This window comes from Stigmatopora argus, chromosome 5 (genome assembly GCF_051989625.1).
Source record: "Stigmatopora argus isolate UIUO_Sarg chromosome 5, RoL_Sarg_1.0, whole genome shotgun sequence".
Classification (NCBI taxonomy): Eukaryota; Metazoa; Chordata; class Actinopteri; order Syngnathiformes; family Syngnathidae; genus Stigmatopora; species Stigmatopora argus.
The window spans coordinates 7,707,887-7,730,611 of NC_135391.1; the positions used below are offsets into that span (position 1 = coordinate 7,707,887).

A 22,725-nucleotide genomic window follows, 5' to 3' on the forward strand; every position below is an offset into this window, starting at 1 on the left:
TACAGCTAATACTTTCGTCTTCCTCATCAAAAGCCACTGTGCAAAAAAGAGGCATTCTTGTCAGTAGCAACAATAATTCTGCAGCTAGTGAATAAGAGGGACCAGTTTAACCTCATGATTTAGTAGTTATATTCCATCTGGTAGGGGGAAAAACATACAAAACAAGTTACAATACTAATTTAAAAAACAAAAAACGTAACATTTAGACAAACTATGAATCCATGCTTTAAATTAGAAAGTACTTTCTTACAGTAACAGTTGCATTATGCTTCTTTTTCCACCACACCAGTGCAAGCCAGCAACAAAAACAGCTCCATCTGTTCCATTCAGTGACACACCTGTGGCATGCTTATTTTGACATGAAGACTGGTCAGTCAAAGGGTCTTTAGATGTGTCTATGTGCGTCACAGTTGGCTCAGTGCATCTGGGCTTCGGGTCGGTCCATGAGGGATTTGATCCAAGATGTACCGTTGATCAGTTTGGTTGTAGCTATAACATATTCCATCCCGCTGTCTTCCATTTGGGAAAGGAAACGGAGAGCTGCTATTTCTGCATATGTTACTCCTCCCAGGAAAAACACTAGTGTTGTTTTATTCTCCCCCTGCTGGCCTGCAAGTTAGTAGAAACAATGCATACATTCAGTTTCCTCATTGGAACCGTCTATAAAACGTTAGCACACCTAATTTGTTGAACAATTTTTCAGATATAAAGTACTAGACAACTACAAAAGGTCCCCACTACAAAAATATTTCCATTTAAAAGCACAAATTTATTCATCAGCCTTGCCAAGATTCTCCTATTATCACTTGTGAAAAGTCTGCTTTTACGCGGGCAAGCAGAAACAAGCCACTAAATCTAATTTCACGGCTTTAATTAACATATTGCAAAGTGTCATTCCCATCAGTGGTAACACATCCATCTGCTATTTGGAAGTACTGGCAATTGAAAAACTGTGTTGTCATCTACCCTTTTTTTTAACACATCTACACAAAGACGAATGCAAACGGACAGAGCCATGGTGACAATGGTAGCCAAGTCCAATCCATTAGCTCATTCAGCCTCTGCCCCTCCCACGAACAAAGCCTGACTCTTATCTATATCATGCAGGCAAGACCCTGTTGGAAAATCATGTTTACACTGCAGCTTACGTTTTTTGTGGAGACCAGCAGGCAGCTGTTGGCGCTCCTCAAAGTGCGGACCCGGGAGCATTTTTAGCACCTCCTCGATGCTCCGCCAGCCTGGCCTGGCCAAAACTTGAGTGAGTCGGATGCTTAACGGAGCATAGCCGCTGTATACGTATGAGATGTCATTAGGGTTCTGGGGGGAAAAAGATAAAATCCAGTATCAAATATATCCATGTAAGTTATGAAGCATGAAATCTCCCCTCAGCTCATACCTGCTCATTTGCATCCTCCATCCATAGCTTAAGGGTCTTTCTAATGGTAGGGTAATTATTCCTTGAACTGGTCTGTTGTTTTAGGAGACCCCCCTTTTCCAGGTTGTTCAGTGTTAGGATGTGCTCATAGCCATAAGTCTTTACAGAGATAAGATACAGATAGACACAAATTCAACAGGGAATAAAGTCATACCTTACACAACAATAATAATAAAAGCACTGAACTGCACAATAACGTAATTACATTTTATTCTAAATCTTAATTATTTTTGGAAAATTGTATTTTTTTCAATTGTTCAGGCAACCTTGTAATTCCATTTATTTCTAATTCCTCTAATAAAATTAGCAGTATGGTGTTCCCTCGATTATCGCGACTTCACTTATTGCGAATTCAATTCTTTGCTATTTTTTCTGCTATTAATTATTATTAATATTTTTCATAAAAATGTGCAAATCCACGCTGGAACTCATAAGTGGAAGCCACTCTTGCTACTAGAACTCATCACTGAAGGGAAAAAAAAGGTAGTTATAATAGGGGTACCCTACTTCACGATTTTTCGATTATCGCGGCCATGTCTGGTCTACATTAACCGCGGTATTCGAGGGATTACTGTACAGTATACTTAATGTAATAATAAAGTTCTAACCTAATACGATTCCAACAGCTTTATAGGCCATTTTGATATTTTTATTGGACACTACCTGTAGAATCTCTCGCTTGTAGTAGTCAAGGACCTTCTGTTTAAGGCCATTGTTACAGACGGACTGCATACACACAAGGCGCAGAATCTTGTTGAGGGGATCTTTTTGGGCGATGCGATCTTCAATGTAGGTGTTCACCTGGATTTGAAAATGCCTTAAAGGTTATGTGCAAAATACCATTCCCCACAGTTGCACTTAAATCTCTCTTTTTCTCAATACGAGTGATTATTACTTTACCATAGTTTGACGGGAAAATAGGTTCAAGGACTAGTATGTACCTTGTCGGTGTCAACTCCAGTCATGAATTCCTGTTCCACGGTTAAATTGTCAAAGAAGGCCTCCGATGCTGAAATGGACAAACCCGTGAAACTTTGGTACTGAATCAGATGTATGGAAGGAAGCTCAGAAAATAATTATTTACACACTTGTGATGTCCTTTATGAGTTCAGCAACGGATGTGTGGTTGGCCAGGGAGCTCCGTGCTGCCTGCATGTGAGGCAACTGCGACACAAACTGCTTAATTTCGCCGACAGTTTTAGCATTGTGGCGCTCCTGCAAAATAAGACCAATGTGACAAACTGTCAATATTTTAGCTGCTGGACTTCTAATATGATAAGAACAAAACTAGAGACATGTCTACGCTTTCTAACGGAAATAGTACTTTATCTTATCTTTTGAACATAGCAATCAACTCTCCAATCATATGGATTTTTCCTCAGGGCCTTTGTGATAACATGCCAAATTACAATCACTTGATTTTAATTCAATTTCAGATGCCAGAAAGCGATGGCAGCAAATGGTCCAAGTAGATTTTTGTTACTTTAGTGCTTATCTTTGTACAGAAGCATGTGTAACCATGTCAAAGTGGCTTAAGGGCAAAAGCAGGACCAACCTCAAAGGCAGCAGAAATAATTTTGGCCTTTTTACTGAGCGCTGCTCCAACAGCATTGAAGTTTTTGTCACGGATTTCCGCATAAAGTTCCTCTGCTGAGTTGAGTTGCAACTTCTTGGGCTCCGTCGGCAAATCTTTGCTTGCTTCGCCTTGTTTTTTCTGGGCAAACTTTTCGGGTGGCAACTTCACGTAACCTATCAAAGCAATAGAAATAAATTTACTCGGTGACAAAAGGAGTAAGAAAGTTTGAGTCCATATATTTAAAATGTCATCCTGACCATTATTGATTCCATAGAGCTCATCAATGAGACCTTCATATGTGAGCTGTGTGGCCAGAGGTGTTAGCAGGTCTACATTCCGGTCCAAGAGCAGTAATGTGTCAAACACAGGCAAGATCTGATTCTGAATGCCTGCAAACTCCCTCTTCATCCTCAGCATCATGTTGGCAACATGCTAACAGATGCCCGAAAAATGACAAGCGATATATACAATTCAACACCAAATTCGTTGGTTTGTTATTTAGTTAGGTCGGTTGACAATTTACTCACCCGTGCACACTCTCCTTTTCCATAAATCTGTGGAATAGTCCCATAGAGCGCCTGTAAAGTCATAAGACCCTTGGCGGTGTGGTAAAGGCTTGTTTGGTCATTTTCCAAGTAGCACTCCTTTCAGTGGGTTCAAAAGAAACTTATGTTACATTCAGGACAACACATTAAGGTTTTACATTTTCCGAATGTTACAGAACTCATTTTAAAACAAATGCCTGCCAATTGATGAATGAATAGTCACGGCAGGTGAAGCCACTGACTGCAATCTCTAACGTGACCACTTGATGTCGTTAAATCGAATATGTATTGAATGCAATTGACTACATTTTCACATCCTTATACGTATATGTTATTATATATAATAGAGGAGACTTATAGTAGGTATTTTGAGATTTTTAGGAGCACATGCTTCATTTAAGAGATTTTGTTTTCTATATATGAAGACATGAACACACCCTGAAGGCACTTTCATATTCCATTGAAAGCAGGTCGCCATCATACGGAATGAGGTCCAGGATATACTCATCAATGTTGATGAAGGAGCCCAGCACACCGAGCTCATTGAGTCGTTGTTCACAAAGCATGCTCCGGCGGGGCACAAACAAAATGTGGAATTCACGTGTTACGTGCATCTTATCTTCACTGAAAAAAATGAAAAAAACAACAACACAATGGGCAGTGATAGTTGTATGTTCGGATGACAATGACAGAGGTCCATTTTGGTTCATTATAACCACCTGAATACATTCTCTGCAATGATATCCATAAGCTCTAGCCTGGGTCGCACGAAGAAGATAATGTTTTTGACATCGGCAGAGGGGAGCCGACCACTTTTGAGAGTGAACATCTTCTCCACTTCATGTTCCTGAAGAAAAGACGCATCAGAATTATGCTGCCACAACGTTAAACCAATACAACAACACTTAAAATCAAAACTGCAGTAATACAACAAGCAGACGACTGATAGTTTTAACAACAACAAAAATAGCACGCTGGTTTAGCTATACAAATATACACGAGGACTATACTTACCTTAAGTAGGGAATATTGTGCTATGAGTCCAAAAGGTCCAGTCAAATATTCATCCCACACTATAGCCTACAAAGCAAGAACACAACCAAGACACATTAAATGAAAGATTTAAAATAATTTAAAAAGCAGCTTTGACAGTTTGTCGTCAATGCAAATATTACTCAAGTTTTTTTTTCTTAAATTTCTATATTACTCAACAGTAGAGATAAAACTACTACTGCTTAGCAAACTATGTTGACAGCTGCATCACGCCATATCTGTGTCTGACTCCTTTACTCTGTAAAAAGATATCAAGGCAAATCATTTTCCCTTCCATACCTACTAAATATTACCTTGCTTCCTGCACATTTGTCCAAAAACTCCCTTAGCTCCTTTCGTGCCGCTTCTCTCAAAATGTTTAAATTGACTCTGCCGTATGATAAGTGGGCGGCCATTTTGCAGTGCGAATCAGGTGACCCACTGTGTCATGTGACTAGCGCTCCCTTGTGCATTACAACATAAAATTGACTAAAGACAAAAGACAAGAAATTCTTCAGCAACAGATTTTGGAATGTAAATAGTCCACCGAATGACTCGAGGTAAGTATTCGAACTGATATGATAAGAGGGGAAATTAATGTATTTTGAGTAGCAATTTAACTAAAGACTGGGCATGCGCATTGATAATTATCCTCCCGTGAAAGCTATTTTTTTTATTGCATTTGATTGTGATTTATATAAAATGACAGTAAAATGTCTGGTTAGTACTGCTGGGACTAGTATTTGCATTCCATAAAGCGAGTGTGATAGATTTTTTTGCGTATATGTTCTCTCTCTTTCTGAAACAAAACAAAAGCGATTCGGCAATTTAGCGCAACAAACAAGCTATCCTTTAGGTGGCGTAACCACCCAACTTTATATTCACTCGAGTCAATAAAAGTGGAAAAAACGATGAATTTTCGAATAACATTTCAAGACGTTTCTGCGTTTAACTTGTTTCAGAATATTGTCGGATCGATTTTTTTTTAAAAAATCTTAAAACTAATTCTTTTAATGTTTCCAAAGCGAGTACAATAACAAATATACATTGCATTCCATCACAAAAATGTGAAACACACGGTAGAGCTCAAATGAAACTATTCAGAGAGCAATGTGTGTATAAAAATATAAAAATAAAACGTTTCAAATATTGAAATAGTGTCCGGGTTCACTGTTCCAGACACAATTCGATCAGGTGACTGTCCATTTATGCATTAGCGTTATCACTTCTCATCCAGGGGTTTCCTTCCCAGCGAATCAAGGGCTTTCCATCCTCAGCGCAGGAAAAAAAGGCGAGTTCCCACGCACACCGTGTCTTTAGCCACGGACGACCCTTCCAGGCTGCACATTAACACCCGGGTTCCGGTGTGGTGACATGCACCATGCGCATTGACTGATCCTACTCCTTTTCATCACAATTTCTCCACAAGTGACTGGAAAGAAGAAGCTGCTCTGGATTCTCAGGTGCGTCTTTGTATCGCTTAGAGGATGTCAAAAATATTGAAATGAATTGAAAACCTTTGTGAGGGTTACACTTTCGGCCACTGACTTGAATGGTGTCAACCTTTCATTCACAAGAGGGGATGGTCGGTGGTGATTTACGAGAAGCGTTAATCATTGTCCACTTATTAATTTGATGGGACAGATAGGGGCCAATTATACACTGAGTCATCTGAATGAAAAAAAGGTAATTTGTGCGGATCACTGCGCAGAATGACGCTCCTGTTAATTAATAATGGGCATTTTTATTTGATTGATTTCATTTTAGAGAACACATTTTCCTGCAAACCACAATTATCATTCATGATCACACACAATGGTGCTGATGGTGAATTCACTTCAAGATACCGTGCTTCAGATGGTATGATAAGATGCTATTTTTACACCCTCTTAAAATGTATTGTGAACGTGGCAGGCTCGCCGCCCTCATGCAGTGCTTGCTTCCTGGTAGTAGTCAAATCTGAAATAGACAACGGAACCTGGTAAGCCATGTAGGACACTGACTGGTTGGTTCCCAGGGCGTTGCTGCAGGATTTTAGGCGCTCGATGAAAAACCTCAATGAAGCCTTTCTAGCTCAGATGTGTATAGGGCGGGCGCATGTGGATTCCAGGAGGGTCACTGAACAGGTGCTTGTGTCACCTCCTTGTTTCCTTTTTATTTACCCGTGCATCTATGAGTTACCACCTTTGTCAACGGATACTCTGGTTCCTGAAGGAACTGGTTCCACCAACTCCTATGACCCTGAAGATGGAAGTAAATGGGGGAGGGGGAGAAAATCCTGAATACTATTCTGTATGAGAAATATCTGCAGTTACCTCATCTCACAAAAGAACCTACAAGTATTGATTGGGGAAAGACGTGTATGCATGGACGGTTGGAACTCTTATTTCTATGGCCTTTTACTATGTTTTCAGTAAAGATGGAGTGAAAATGTGTACTGTGTGCGAGGGTGTTCTTACAAGATAGCTAGAAACAATCCATTATTTAAAACAGAGGAATTTATGACAAGCGTTGCCAGATGTGTTTTCCAGCTGAACTTCAACTCTGACTTTTCTCAGCTAGATCCCTTCTATTCGATACTCTGACATGATTTGTAAAACTGAGGCCCATTTACAGTAGTACTGGACAGGTATACCGACCGCCATGATCACACACATTGATGGTCGCACATGCACTCCAATTGTGGTAAGCCATTTTGGTTCCTCCCATCCTGCTGTTACCATGGACACAGTTGGTGAAAGGTGTATGTGTGCTACTCACCATCTATTGTATTGATACAGTTTAGAGTCCAATATCAGGAACTGTCTCTTTTTGTAGAAATATTTCTTATTTTGTTTAAATCTGAGCAACATTATTTTGCCATTTGCTGCTTGTCTGCAAACGGGAGTGTCTTCATCTTGAAACTCTCATCAATGCAGTGGGTGAGAATCAATACCTTTCTCAAAGTCGTGATTAGATCTCCTAAGACCCTCAGGGGTATCGGAAGAGACTGAACTAATTAATAATGCCTTTAGACCAAGTTCTCCTCAGAGACCATAAGAGCAAAGAGCATAAGAAAAGTCCAAAATTGACATTCGTTTTCCCTAGACGACTGTCAAGTTAATTATTGGGTGGAACATTCACGGTGCATCAGAATTCATTCCAATTGACCTCATCTGTTTGGATTTTGCATTTGTTTTCTCTACAATAAATGGACATGTTCAATGCACAGTGTTATATATTTTTCACATTACTATCACATATCGGCAATAATTTATGAGACAACATATTTCCCACTAAAATTTGCTATGCGTAAGGCCTACGTATAGCTTTTTTTTTGGACCGCAGACTTTAATGCTGTGTTCGACAGTCCTGAAGCAAGATAAATGGAACTAAATGGCTTGTGCATCAGCTTCCAGTTGTGTTTATTGGAATAACCATCCCACAAGCAGACACCAGCTTGAGTGCTGGTAATTGAAGGCTCTAAATATGCTCCCCATTTCCTTGCACAGTTCTAAAAATATAGGACTGGATACTGTTTTGAAGTGCGTAAATAATTTTTACATGACAAATTAATGTCGATAAACTCTCTGAGTAGTAACTCTGAAAGAAATGTATAAGCCTTCAGAATCAAAATGCAAGTCAAATGTATTTTCTTACCTTTATTCTTCTTTCTTAGTCCAATTTTTGGGCTATTTCTTGTCGAAACTGTCTCGATTGGCGGTTTTGCAGTCAGCTTTAGCCTTAGATTTTGTAAGTCCAACTAAAAGTGTGATGTCTTTGAATGAATTTTACCTGCCATGTTTACATATTCTCTTCTACTTTGGGAATTTATGTAGGCTAAACTGTTCTTTTGGTGTTTTGCTGCACTAAGCCACTGGATCTGTTGGGCATTCATGCCTAAATTATCCAAATTCATTTGAATAATACATTGGACAATTGGATGAATGTTAAAAGTTGAACACCCTATAAAGAGTTCCTTTTCGCAAATGTACTTCCTTGGAAATGCACGAGAGATTGCAGTGATTGATTTTTATCCATCTACATTGGTGAAAATGCAGAGTAAGATTTATTCGCCCTTTCCAGAGCCCTTTGCTCTCGCGCCATTCTAATTCATTATCCGTTCCACTGATTTTAGAATGAAAATAAGGCAGCACGAATGACTCGGCAAGTCTCTCGGAGGGGGCGAAGGGCAAAGCCGAATTAGCAGCAGGTTAGCTTGTTGGACACTGGATGGTCTTTCCTGTTTGCGCTCCAACAATGCGGGACTTGGAGGCATGCCCGCACAGACAATTTGGTTGGATCAGTGCAACACTTGTCCTTTTGAGAGGTGAGGAGCCCTCACAGATGGTTTTCGCAGATGGTGCCCACCAACGTGACTGTCTGAGCTAAACATATTTAGTTGCTTCAGCACCTCTTAAAAGACAGACAACTTTACCGTTTCCCACGCAGAGTATTAGTACCCGCTTAATACCTACCCACTGTGGATGTTTGATGATCTGAAAATCAGAAAACTTGCACAAATGCATTGAGAGTGGATGTACACAAAGTGAAGAGCACTGGGGTTTGAAGTTGTAAATAATTAAGAAATGCTGAGTGATGTTTTCCTCCAGCAATGAAGGACTGCATGGTGCAATGCACTCTTGTGCAAGTCCACTTTTCTTTATGGTGTTCGGAAATGTCTTGTCTTTTCTGTTGCATTTCTGGAGAGTAATATCTATTATACAATGTTTTATTGTCTTTAGTACACCATATTAATGTTGTTATTTACGGTTGATCTATAATGTGGTAAAATAAAATTAAAAATAGCAAATTTCCCAGCACATTACCGTCCTGAATTTCTTCAAAGATTCTTTTCACTTTGATTAATATTGGACAACACCATCATACTATAATTAGAATTCCTTTTCATTTTTTGACTTTTTATTTATGGGTTGGCTCTGAATAAATGAAGCTAATTACTTTCCATCCCCAACAACTTTCATTTGCATTTGGCATATCTGAAATAGCCGCGAGGTTTGATTTGGTTCTTGTTTTTGTATACAAAAATGCATATATTGCTGGCTTCATGAGATGACAGTCTGAAAAAGATGCAGAACTTGGCAGCCCTATGAATAAAATTCCCTAACATTATAGCATTGTATTGGTAATTCACTTTTTAATATGCATTTGTAAATGCTTTTCAAATTGCATAAACCATTCTACTGGCAATTTAATAGACTTGTTACAATACAAAATGTCAGCTTGATATCATAGCTTTTTATATTGAAATATATTCAAATCATCCGAATAACAGTATCAAAAATTGGGCTGCAGGGGCCGTAAGAAAGTTAAACCTAAGCAAATGGAGCCAAAGTTGTGCATTTAAATGTTGATCTCAAATTCTCATTAACCTGCTTTAGAAATGTCCTTTTTCAAGCCTCGCCTGGGAATTCTTGCCCTGAATTTTTAATAGTGCCATTATAGTCAATATCTTACAAATGGGAGCCATATTAGGGTGTACAAGAAACTTTGAAGACTGACATACTTGTTCTATTTTTAGAATCAAAAGTATGCTATAGAACACAGGTGTTTTATAAAAAAACGGAATATTTAGGTCTTTTGATCCAGTTCTTAAAATCCCCCCCCCCAAAAAAAAAATCTCAAATGTTCCAGCCCACATGAAATGGAGTTGATGTTAATGCGGCCGGTGAACCAACCCGAGTTTGACCGCCTTGCTATAGAATAACTATAGGCAATTATTTCCTTAAAGATTATTTTAAGCAAACTATTCTTTTAAGAATGATTAAAAAAGGTTTAGGTAATATACAGGTTGAACAGTGAAGAGAGCTGTCAACGGCAGTTGACATGTTTTATGGAAAATCGAAGTTCTCTGTAAAAGTAATGGATTTGCTTCAATCCTTTCTTCCAGCAACATCGGCAACTTTTATAAAGAAACATCTGACTTTGTTACTACTGACAGTGAATCAAATCCTCCCGACACATAATTTGGTTTTCCAACCAGAACCGGTCAACTCAATTATGTCTTCTAAATGTGAAACATCATGTACTAGTAATTGTTAAATTCAAAACAAGACCATTTAATACAAAAAACATCATCTTCCTTGTTCATTCACGATTGTATGCCTTCTATCTCTTTTATGAAAGATGCTTTCTGAACGCTTTTACTTTCAGTGAGCCTGCAGTCATGAGTCATACACCTACTATTCAAAGTCACATCAATTTGTGCTGCTAACTCTTACATTCACCCCAACTAAACAAGGAGAGTGCATGACCATGTTTCTAAAAATGGCTGACAGATGCTTTGTGCGTAAAGTGTGCTTAGGGAGTACAGACGTAGATATCTATTGCCTCTCCTACTCGGCCTTTAAACGCCTCGCAAAACTGCTCCCTTCTTCCTACATATGAAATTCCATACAGGATGTGGCTGCATGAATGGCTTGATGTTTATGATTTATTTACATTGACATGTGCTAATTCAACCGTCCCAAACTGGCGGACCCCAGTCCAAGTCTGGACCCCGATGCCATTTGGTTTGGACTGTCAAACATTTTTCAAATGAATGAATTCAAATGTTATTTTCTGACTAAAAGACATTTTTGAATAGGCGAAGGCGAAAGCCCCAAAAGCACAAAGAATACGATGAGAAAACAGAAAATAAGTGATCAGAAAGGACAGTCTGAGAGTGCAACGCACTACTACATGGCTAATAATGCTCATGCAACTTCTTTTTTGTTCTATCAGGTTAAAAAACATGTCTGGCAGACTCCGTTATTATTGTTAAAAAATGTACAGTATGCTTTTTGAGGACTACATTATTCACTGCTTGTTGCACTTTTCATCACTTTTCCATTGATCATCCCCGAAAAAGTGTGTTGCACACTGCTGCAGTGGCGTCACAAATGGAAAGCCCTCACCCAGTATTGCAGTTTTACGAGGAGTCCAGCAAGTTTGCTGCTATTTCTTCAATCTCACAGGCAGGGCGCTGACAGATTATGGGTCACAATGTGGGGCTCTGATGCACCATTTACTGAATTTAAAATGATCAGACAAGTGAGGGAGCGTGATCTTAAAGCTCTGCTGAACTGTTGACAAGAGAATGCTATTGATTTTATTTTTTCCACATTCTCACTGTTCATCCCTTTACTGCCATACGGTGGGAACACAATTGCCGTTATGCACCATCGCTATTCCTGACATCAGCTCCAGGAGCTTTTTACTTGGTGCAGCCTGCAGGGCTTCACAGTTTGGTGCTACTTGCCTTCAGGACATAGACTGCGGACCTGACACAGAAAGACGTCTGAATTCTCCCCAGTTTTAGGGGAAATCTCCTCTCCCAAAAAAGACTGCAATTTATGAGATTTGAGTTGAGTTTGTACTTGGAATAAGTGCACACTGCAAAATTTCTTAGTGACAGTGTGTTTACTTTATTGAGATGCAAAGTTAGGGCATTCAAGGGTGAATTTCAAAGCAACATAGTCTTTGATCGTCTTTACACTCTCGTGCATTTTAAAAGTATTAACACTTTTTTTCTCATTTGACTTCATTGCCTTATCTTAATTTTTTTTCTTCACCTCACTTGATTGATTCAGTTTATTTTTTCATTTTGTCATCGTGAGTTTTTTGAAACTGTCCAGTTTTTTTAAATGTATTTAGAACTTAACATGTAATACAGGGCACTAAAATATGAGTTGTGTGCTGAAAATATCTCTTGGATTTTAAGCACATTTGTATGAGTGATTAAAAAGGAGAAGGAAATAGTTGGCTGTAAATATGAAACCTGGAAATGTGCTTATCTTGCAGTTGGTCTTGTAGCAAATATTTGATCAGTTTCAGGCCTCTGAAATTGTTTGAAGTAAGCAGCTGAATGGCAGTGCGATTATGATCTGAATCAGTAATTTGACATCATGTTGATTCATTCCTTTCATCAGTCTACTGCAATGAAATCAATCTGGTGGTTTGCCAATTAGAGCCTTTCGCTGTTTCAACCCATTGGGCAACCTGTAGTGGCACTTAAGTTAGCGCTGCTTAAGATGAGATAAAAACAATGGAAAAGCTAAATGCGCGTACTAGAGGATTTCAATCTAAAACTAACCATTCTTTTAATGACTCTCCATTGTACTTTTCCCCGTACGCCTTCATTCGCAAGCTATTAGTTTCCACTAATTAGGCACAACAATCATCACTATTTATGGCAGTTTCAATCTTGTTGGATTTTTTACGTTGCTTTTTGTTATGTCTTTCAGAATGTGTTAGTGCTGCCATGACTGACACGGTGATGAGCAGTAGCTCGGATCGCTGGATTCCCAACGACAGGCAGAGAACCATGCAAGCCAGGTGAGAAGGATTATTAGCAAATGTTGTCATTTAGCTGTATAACCTCCAAAGACTAATCCTTTGTTTCAACCTACATCCTTCTAATGTGCCATCTCTGACAGTGTTAAAGACCAGTAAGTAGATACAACACCTCCACTATCACGCTCATCTTTAATGGGGCATTATAAACCCTTCTTTTTTTAAAAAATCATCCCAATATTCTGTTTTTACATCTAGAGAAAGTTTAGCTTCTTCAATGTAAAACCTATGGCAAAGGGAAATTTTGAGAGGAATTTGTACAGAAACATTTAAGGGAATAGGTTATAATTTGGAAGGAGGGGAGTATCTTTGTGTGTAGTATTGTTTTATTTGGAAATTGCATCTTCATTTACAATGGCCACTCCCTCACAATATTTTTATATGCCTTTTTTTGTTTAAATTACGACATCATCTACTATTTGGCTGACAGGGGCAACTGGACCATGCAGCCAGGCCCTGCCCCTGGATCTGCTCCAGAATTGACTGATGAAGAAAAAGAAATCATAAATGGCGTGATTGCACGAGCGGAGAAAATGGAGGCCATGGAGCAAGAGAGGATTGGGTGAGACACTTCAATTATCCGCCCTATGGAAAGGACATCAGCGCATCTGTTCAATACGTTGTAGCAATTTCAATGCGAGCTACTTATAAGGAAGTCATCAGTGACACCAGGTGTGCTTCTGCAGGCGCTTGATAAACCGCTTGGATGACATGAAGAAGACGGTGTGTGGGGATGGGCAGTCTCGCTGCGTGCTTTGTGGGGAGCAGCTGGGAACCCCTGGGGTCAGCTCAGTGGTGTGTGAGGACTGCAAAAAGGTAGGTGCTCAAAGAAGTAAAAATGCCAATTTCACTAGACATCAGTGATGTTTGAATGGTGGCTGTTCCTGCGAGAAAGCTGAATTACTCAATTTGATACATAACCCGTCATAGGAATCCCTAAATCACGTGACAAAGTGGCGGCCCGGGGGCCAAATCTGGCCTGCCGCATCATTTTGTGTGGCCCGGGAAAGTAAATCATGAGTGCCGACTTTCTGTTTTAGGATCAAATTAAAATGAAGAGTATAGATGTATATTAAATTTCCTGATTTTCCCCCTTTTAAATCAATAATTGTATTTTTTTAATCAATTTTAGTTCAAAAAACATTTTGTAAAATCTAAAAATATATAAATAAAAGCTAAAATAAACATTGTTTTAGATCTATAAAAAACTGAATATTCAGGGCTTTTAATCCAGTTCTTTTAATCCATTTATTAAAAAAAAATCGAAATATTATATCTAAAATGGTCCGGTCCACATGAAATCAAGTTGACGTTAAAGCGGCCCGCGAACCAACCCGAGTCTGACACCCCTGCCCTAGATAGTTTTGACCCTCTCTTGGTGAGAGCTGCACAGGGATGACACCAGAGCGACCTCATTGGTTTATTATGATATGAACAGAGTTTTTCAGAATTAAACTGTTCATAGGCACTGACTCAACCTCACTGCAGTAGCAAACTGTCTTACTCAATTTGATGCATAATACATTTTAGGAATCCCCAGATAGTCTTCACCCTCTCGAGGTCAATGGGAATTTGCGATCCCAAAAGCTTGGCTCAAAACATGTTACTTGTCACTTTGTCACCCTTGCATAATGATATTTCTATTTTCTTGGTGCCTAGAACATGTGTACTAAATGTGGTACTCAGTGCAGCAGCAGGCCCCGCGCCGTGTGGCTGTGCAAGATCTGCAGAGAACAACGTGAGGTGAGTACATCATGCTAGGAAACCAAATATATCATGTCGGGTGAACCAAGTAAGATGTATTTTCTCAGGTATGGAAGAGGTCCGGTGCCTGGTTCTTTAAAGGATTCCCCAAACAATTCCTTCCTGCACCCATGACATTATCTAAAACGAAAGACCAAGAATCTTCTAAACCCCGGGAGAAGGCAACTCTGCAACAAAAACCTGGTGCGTGCAGCAGTGCAGTGCCTCTAATTTGTATACCTTTTTATAGGTTTTCACTTTGTGATATTTATTGATGCTGCAGCCCATATTGCAAGTGTACATTTTTTTCTCCTTTCCAGGTCAAAGTCAGAATCCTCCACCGACCAACCAGGTTTCAGGCAAGTAGTCATTTCACTGGTTTCTCGTGTGCAAATCGGGAATTTCTTAAAATGTTGTATTTTCACAACTATAAGGCTCACTTAAAAGTCTTAAATTTTCTACAAAATAGATAGGGTGCCTTATAATCCAGTGTGCTTTATATATTGGAAAAAGTGTCATTCATTGAGGGTGCGCCTTATAATGCGGTGTGCCTTATAGTCGTGAAAATACGGTAATATTTGAAGACAAAAACATTTTGGGATGAATTTAACGTCAAATACTCCCAATTAGGATTGCTGGTATGCGTATACTGGCTAAAGTTTGACATGTTTTACCGCCACTCATCTCCATACATTTTCACCTGTTTTACCCCAAGGGCATCTCGGTGCCAATGCATGGAATACCTTTTTTCACATGATGGAAAGGCTATGAACTTCGCTGTGGCAGTACACTGCCGCAGCTTTTTGTGTTGAATGTAGGTCAATGCCTTTGAACAAAAAGCTGCAACATCAAAAGTATCTAAAGAGACTGGGGAGTTATTAAAGATTCTGCTGCAGTGAGAGCTTGAAATGCGAATATGCACGTCCCCCTCGTGAATAGGGTGTGTTTATGGCTTTACTATATTATGCTTGTTTTCAGGAGCAGAACTGAAGGGCCGCGCTGGTTACCCACCTGTGGCCCCTAAACCCTCAGTTGCTCGCGCGGCCACGGGCCACGCTTGCCTCGAAGAGGGGGAGCAGGGAAGCCCAATGGTGATGAAGAGAATGGTGCCCGTTCAAAGCTCCAGACCGCAGCCCGTTGTGACCCCCTCCATGACTCCGCAGGGTGAGGGCCAGCTGGGCCGCTAATGGATGGTCTTCAATTTGGAGCAAAGCTATATGCTTGCGTGTATGTACGTGTGTTTTTAGGTCAGCCGGGACGCGAAGGAGCTGCTTACTCTTCTGGCGCAGTCCCTTCAGAGCCGAGAGCACCTCCTGCTATACAAGAGGACAGAAGGCAGCCCGCTGCTTACAGTGCTCCTCCTGCCCGACATCAAGCTCCCCCTGCAGCGGAAGAGGAGGAGGCCAATGACTATGACTCTGACGAAGCGAGTGAGTAGAGACCTGATGTTCTTTGGGAAAGCGCTGAATGCCGTTTTGATCAACCAAATACACTCAATTGATTAGTTTGCTTCAAACTGAAAAGGAATGCGCCTAGTCATGGGATTTAATCAAGTATTTTACTCCCACTGACATTGTGAAATGAGAAATAGGTCTAAGGGGATTATAAAATCTCATCTCACCTCATTTTCTGAACCGCTTTATCCTCACTAGGGTCGTGGGGGGTGCTGGAGCCCATCCCAGCTGACTTTGGGCCAGAGGTTGGGGACACCCTGAATTGGTTAGCCAGCCAATCGCAGGGCACAAGGAGACAAACAACCATTCATGCTCATACCTAGGGGGCAATTTAGAGTGTCCAATCAGCCTACCATGCATGTTTTTGGATTTGGATTTGAACCCAGGTCCCCCACTGTGAGGCAGATGCGCCGCCCAGGATTATAAAATGTAAACTATAATAATAATTTTTATTAATCATCGTTCTTGCTCACTACAAAGTTGCTATTGGCTCAATAGTAAGACCATGATTATATGATAGCATGCAGTGTATATGTTGTAATTCTAAAGCGGTCACCCAAACTGTAAAATAAAAAATGACATTTGCTGAATTTTCTTGGTGTCTTTCAGCCACTCTGGGCTCTCTAGAATTCAGTCTGATGTATGACCAGGAAAGCAACAGCCTTCATTGTAGCATTCTGAAAGCAAAGGTACGTTTCCCCTGGTTCAATGCATGCATTAAGGGCCAATTCCCCTCAAATTTAAGGCCATTCTATTAGTAGTAATTAAGCAAACCTTCTTTTAGTATGTTCACATAAAATAATTGATCTGGTGTTTTATGTGCCTCTTTGTTATTTTGAATACTGTATTAATAGTACTTTTTTGACTTGATTTAGCTGCTAAAGCTCTTAAATAACATTGTTGGCATTGGACATGATTTCTCCTTTTTATCACTAGGGCTTGAAACCAATGGATTCTAATGGATTGGCAGATCCGTATGTCAAGCTTCATCTGCTCCCAGGGGCTAGCAAGGTTAGAAAAGAAAACATTTTCTATACTACTTTAAAAATAAATAATTACGTAATTTTAATTAAACAAAATAATAATAATAAGGGAACATGATACTATATGGTTTGTTGCCTTCTACAAGCTCAAGCCTGACATCTGCTGGTTCTGAAGAATGAAAATAATTTAAAAAGGTGTGGTTTCTAAAAAGGCGACATCAGAATAAATTAAATCATGACTAATATGTCGGCTCAAGTTGTCATGTTGGCACTTAATTAAAAAAATGACGCAAAAAGATGAGCTCTGAAGCCTTTGAGTCTTACTGTCTTTACTTTTTTCGGTATTATCAGTCAACAAAGTTGCGCACAAAGACCTTGAGAAACACCCGCAACCCAGCATGGAACGAGACTCTCACCTATCACGGCCTGACGGATGATGACATGCAGCGGAAGACCCTCAGGTGGATACTGTAGTCACACTCCGTCTAACTTGACTTAGACTTTACAGCCAGTCAATTCTTCGTGCCACAGGCTGTCTGTCTGTGATGAGGACAAGTTTGGGCACAATGAGTTCATTGGAGAGACTCGAGTGGCGTTGAAGAAGCTGAAATTGAACCAGAAGAAAAATTTTAACGTCTGTCTGGAGAGAGTTGTTCCGGTGAGTGACAGCGATTTGCCTTCTTCTCCTCTTCTCAATCTCAATCTGATGTGATATCTTTTTTCACAGACCAAGAGAACAGCAACAGCTGGTGGAGCTCGAGGAATTGCTCTCTATGAAGATGAGGTGTCCTTATGTTTCAAGAGAATAACTAAACGCAACAGATTCCGCCATCGTTTGTAACACAGTCTATCATAAATGTGTCTTTTTCTTGCTCTTGTGTCTAGTCAGCAAAAGATGGCGGTGAGGTAGAGGAACGTGGTCGCATTCTTATCTCCCTCATGTACAGCACACAGCTGAACCGCCTCCTTGTAGGTGTGGTACGCTGCGTTCATTTAGCTGCTATGGATGCCAATGGATATTCTGACCCGTATGTCAAAATGTAAGTATTAGACTTTGCATTGAATATCATTTTGGGCGTGCATTATTTAACTCTTTTGCTGCCTATGGCAAAAGACGTCTCATCAACTTTGACTGGGAGGGGCTAATAGCGATAACTCGCAGCTGATGAGGGTGTTTTAAATACAAGTGTTGTCTTTTAATAACGATTACAACAGATTATATGAGAATGCTACATAGTGAAAGAGTTAAGTGATATACTGCTCCTTTTTCATATTTAAATGAGTCCTGTATTGCTTACATTCTTGTTGCTACAATTGGATGAAGAACTTAAATGTGCATAAAGATATATTTTACATAACTGGAAAAAATGTTTGAGGGAGAAATTAAATAAAACGCGGTAATACTTGTAGATTAGACATTGCCTCCTTTTATTTTATTTTTCTGGGTACACCATATACTAAACAGTGTTTTTTTGTGTGTGTATTTGTGCTATTTGCTGCAGTTGTAGAATTCTGAAAAGATGAGATGTTGCTCTTGAAAGTGCTTGAATTTGACATTGGAAAAAGTCTTACAAACCTGCTTTCTATAATTTACAGAGTTCTGAAACCTGACATGGGGAAGAAGGGAAAGTGCAAAACTCAGATCAAGAAGAGGACACTAAACCCAGAATTTAATGAGGTTGGTAAGAAATTATTTGCTGAAATATAAATGTGATTTATTTCTTAAAAGTGAGCTCTCCAAATCTTGGATATGACAAATATTAGGAAATTGTGTTTTACTTCCATTTTAGGAATTCAGCTTTGACATTAAACACGGTGAACTGGCTAAGAAGACTTTAGATGTTTCGGTGTGGGACTATGATATTGGAAAGTCCAATGACTATATTGGTAAATATTTGATGGAGATTTTTCTTTCTCGATAAAATCAAATGCAAATTCAAGAATTGAGCAGCCATTACTAGCAAGTTCTCACACTTGAATTCCAACTCTCCAGGGGGCTGTCAACTTGGCATCACCGCCAAAGGAGAGAGGCTAAAACACTGGTATGAGTGTTTGAAGAACAAAGACAAGAAGATCGAGCGCTGGCACACCTTGTTGAATGAGAATCACACCGCCAGTGATTAACCACCTGTGACAAACACAGCATGCGCTAGAACAACCCCAATCTACATTTCTTTCTGTTGGCACCTTTTATATATTGCCTGATTTTATTATTATTTCACTACATAGCGCAGGCACTGCTCTCATGCTTCCTCTTTATTGCTCTTTTCTCTCCTCCCTGCGTTGACTTAATCCACCTCTGAGCAACAGAGATAAGCATATAGATATATTTCTTAATGAATTAAGTCAATCAAAGATAATCACAATTTTCATATTACAAGAACTTTGAATATCTTTCTTTCACATCCAAATTTGTATCATCAACATGGGAAAGGCCATTTTCCGCCGCAGAATGGTTTTGCCCAAGTGCACAATATCAAGTCTGCATACTATTCTACATTGTCGGATAAATATTATGTGGACTAACCTAGACAGAATCACAACTTAAACCCCTCCAAACACTTTTAAGAAGAGAGAAAAGGAATTTTGCGGCCATCTTTCAGGCCCTACAGTAGTGATCTCTCATCTCACAAATGGTCTGATTTCATGCTTTTATTTTCAGGGGGAAGTGGACATAAAATCTCAAGGTCGATGTTCAAAGTAAAGCAATTATATTTTCGATCAGTGCAAGTGCAGTGATTGTGCAGCCACACATATAGGAGTGCAGCCCACTCCTATATAATAGGTCATGGTTAATATAGTGTATTTATTCAATGAAAACAAACTCCAGGATAAAAGGGAAATCTTTCCTTGATCAACAAATGCTTTTGCTGGCAGTGCATGACACATGAATGGTACTTGTTATAACTCCAAACTACATACCCTTATACTACACAAAAGCATGGCAAAATGAGGAAAAGGGCAGCAAAATTGAAATACTAAAACATTCAGCTTCGATAACTTACTGAAATAGATTCAGAGTTTACGTGGGTCTAACGACCAGTGATTTCATTCTTATATCCATGAAATGTAGACAAACAGTTGCACAATTGTATGTTGAGCCTGAGACTTTGAACAAGAAAAGCAATATGTCGTAGCATCGGAGGTCACAATCAATACTGAGGCTCCTGAAAGCAGAGAACTCACGCCTAAACATTCACCACTTTGTCTAGCGTATTTTGCCATCTGGCGTGACGTCACACCAGAGTTTAACACTTGAATATACGAGCATGCCAAACCGCTGACGTGTAAGACAACGATGAACATAATGTATGTATACATATGTACTATCGGCAACCATGAAGAAATGTTTACATACTGACACATTGCTCAGGTTAGGTTAGAAATATGATATCCAATTTAGATGAGGCGAGTATTTGGATCTTTCACCAATTGATGTTGATTTGTGGTTTGATTAGAGCACACCAAGGTAAATATTCGATGTATACGTGGTTATCTGTGGTTATTTAATCTGTGACACTTGAGTTTGTGGGAATTAACACTCATACTGGTTTTCTATGTCATGTTTTACACTGAATGCACACTGTGAGCGTTGGTTCACTCCTTAGGAAATTAGTCAGGAAGCAAAGTTGCAAATGCTTTTGTCATGAGTGTGTGCAGCCTTACCTGCATGCATTGTGCTTGTGACTCTCATGTGCCTGCGGCAGTAGTGGCCCACTCTTACCCCCAATACACCATTTGCACAATGCAGGGTTTGTCTGCCTATCCCTCTCAATTCATGGCTTTGGCGTGTGTTTACTAATGACAGCAAAGCACACCTTCCAAAATGGGAATGACCTCAACTTCTACAGCTGTTTGCAAATGATTCCAAGTACAAAAAACAAGAAATTCTATGCATGGCGTTTATTGTGGTACAAAATATCTAGAGTATACAAATCTTTATAGAGATGTATATGGTATCTGTATATAAATATATAGTTATTCATGATCTATACTTGGTGAGAATAACGATACAGTGAGTCTATTCATGTTTACATCTCTTTCCTAATACTGTTATGTAAGAGGTCATATTCTGCATGACTATGGCATCATTTGAAGAACCTGCTGAGGTGGTTTGTAAGCGTATAAATACTTGGCTCTTATAAGGTAGCAGTGGTAGATTTAAGAGAGTCAGGTCCTTCGTCACCGTCTTGTTGTCGCCGCACAACATCTCTGGCCCTTGTGGTAGTGCGTAAAGCAACTGCCAGTAGCATCTTGTATTGTATTTTGGGCTGCTTTGGCCGTCGTGGCCGTTACATGAGATCAACACGAATCATGTTGGATTGATTGTTTGCTTTAAAATGAGCATCCCTCAATGCATTGTGCCAATCTTTATCACTGTTGTAAATAGTGCATGCCTTGGGAACATGGATGTTTACGCACAATGTTGCATGTAAAGGTTTTGCAGAATTAATACAGGTCAAATAAAATAAATCAAAGTCAATGTGTGGTGAATTGTTGTTGATTATGCATTTTAAAGTGTGTGTAAACTTAACTCGAGTTAGATATCTTGACTTTTTTTTTTCCGCACATAGGTAAATATAAAAAGTATACTCACAGTGGATTTCCCAGACTTTTGGGATCTAAATAATGTGATTATGATAAAGCTTTTCCAAACGTTTTAATTTTTTTTAAATCCATCTCAATTGAAAGAGTGGCAGCTCTGGTCCTAAATGTTATGGTTTTAATTAATTAAGTTTATTTGTATAGCACATTCAGAAGAAGATCCTATTATGGGATTCCAAAGTGCTATACATAAAACAGGAAAATAAGGTAGAATATATAGGAACAGAGAATAACAGAAACAAGAGTAAAAAATAAAAGACTCCTTTAAATGTTAAACTCAAACAACCATTGGTACAAATTCTGCTTTTATTACAGATACTTTAGTTTTGCTGCAGCACTATTTCCCTTTTCCAGCTGTTCGACAACAAAGCCTCTGACCTACTTGAAGCTCTTAGAAGATCAGTGAAGTGCAAAATTCAGGCAATGAGTAAAAGAAGAATTTCTACTTGCCTTTATATGCAATTGGCTCAAGGCTGGAAAGACACCGACATGCATTATATTAACTAAAGATGCAACGACAACAATGAACTTGATAGGGTTTACATTTCCTGCATTTTTTCCATACCCTAAGGAACATCAAATGTCTTTCAAAGTATGTATAGAAATACAATTCAGAATCATGATTTTGTCTATCCATCATCAATCTCTGTCAAAGTAGTAAAACTCATAATAAACAGATTGAAATCCATTGTAAAAACGTCCTAATGCACTTTTAGTCAGCCTTTTTGGGGGTCTTGATGCATTATGTATTAAAGTTATTATAATCAAAGCCTAAAAAGTTGTTAGTTTGAGTCTGAGGGCACGCGTGGGGTTTCCGAGTGCTACGGCTTCCTATTCTGAAAATTACTCCGAGGTATCAGTGTGGAGGGGAATGGTTGTCCGTTTCCTTGTACCCTGCGATTGGTGGGCAACCAATTTAGGGCGTCCCCCACCTGCTAGTGGTCCTGGATAGCCCCCAGCACCCCCCGCGGCCCTTAGGAGGATAAGCGGTAGTGAAAATGAAGGAATATTGAAATTA

The 22,725-nt window shown here is 39.4% G+C and overlaps 2 protein-coding genes across 6 annotated transcripts; one reads left to right on the forward strand and one right to left on the reverse strand.

Annotated features, from left to right (window-relative positions):
* Positions 1 to 166: 166 nt before the first annotated feature.
* Positions 167 to 5,417, reverse strand: vps33a (VPS33A core subunit of CORVET and HOPS complexes). The gene is made up of 13 exons (XM_077600161.1): positions 4,903 to 5,417; positions 4,571 to 4,636; positions 4,276 to 4,403; positions 3,994 to 4,180; positions 3,539 to 3,655; positions 3,269 to 3,443; positions 2,991 to 3,184; positions 2,524 to 2,650; positions 2,377 to 2,444; positions 2,099 to 2,236; positions 1,397 to 1,534; positions 1,149 to 1,317; positions 167 to 609 (listed from the first exon to the last, which is right to left on the reverse strand). The coding sequence occupies exons 1-13, from the start codon at positions 5,002 to 5,004 to the stop codon at positions 416 to 418; spliced, it is 1,803 nt and encodes a 600-aa protein (XP_077456287.1). The 5' UTR covers positions 5,005 to 5,417; the 3' UTR covers positions 167 to 415.
* On the forward strand, positions 5,060 to 21,585 carry LOC144074050 (rabphilin-3A-like). Of its 5 annotated transcripts, none has more exons than XM_077600158.1 (20): positions 5,060 to 5,148; positions 5,826 to 6,051; positions 12,814 to 12,904; positions 13,006 to 13,017; positions 13,353 to 13,484; positions 13,609 to 13,738; positions 14,582 to 14,665; positions 14,734 to 14,869; positions 14,986 to 15,024; positions 15,650 to 15,829; positions 15,913 to 16,095; positions 16,729 to 16,808; positions 17,056 to 17,130; positions 17,454 to 17,563; positions 17,634 to 17,760; positions 17,830 to 17,886; positions 17,988 to 18,142; positions 18,699 to 18,780; positions 18,893 to 18,989; positions 19,096 to 21,585. In XM_077600158.1, the coding sequence occupies exons 3-20, from the start codon at positions 12,831 to 12,833 to the stop codon at positions 19,224 to 19,226; spliced, it is 1,884 nt and encodes a 627-aa protein (XP_077456284.1). In that variant the 5' UTR covers positions 5,060 to 5,148; positions 5,826 to 6,051; positions 12,814 to 12,830; the 3' UTR covers positions 19,227 to 21,585. The 5 variants fall into 5 exon arrangements, with proteins under 5 accessions (XP_077456284.1, XP_077456283.1, XP_077456281.1 ...); XM_077600157.1 differs by having other exon boundaries at positions 5,129 to 5,148; positions 5,866 to 6,051; positions 15,644 to 15,829; XM_077600155.1 differs by having other exon boundaries at positions 5,133 to 5,148; positions 15,644 to 15,829.
* Positions 21,586 to 22,725: the final 1,140 nt, after the last annotated feature.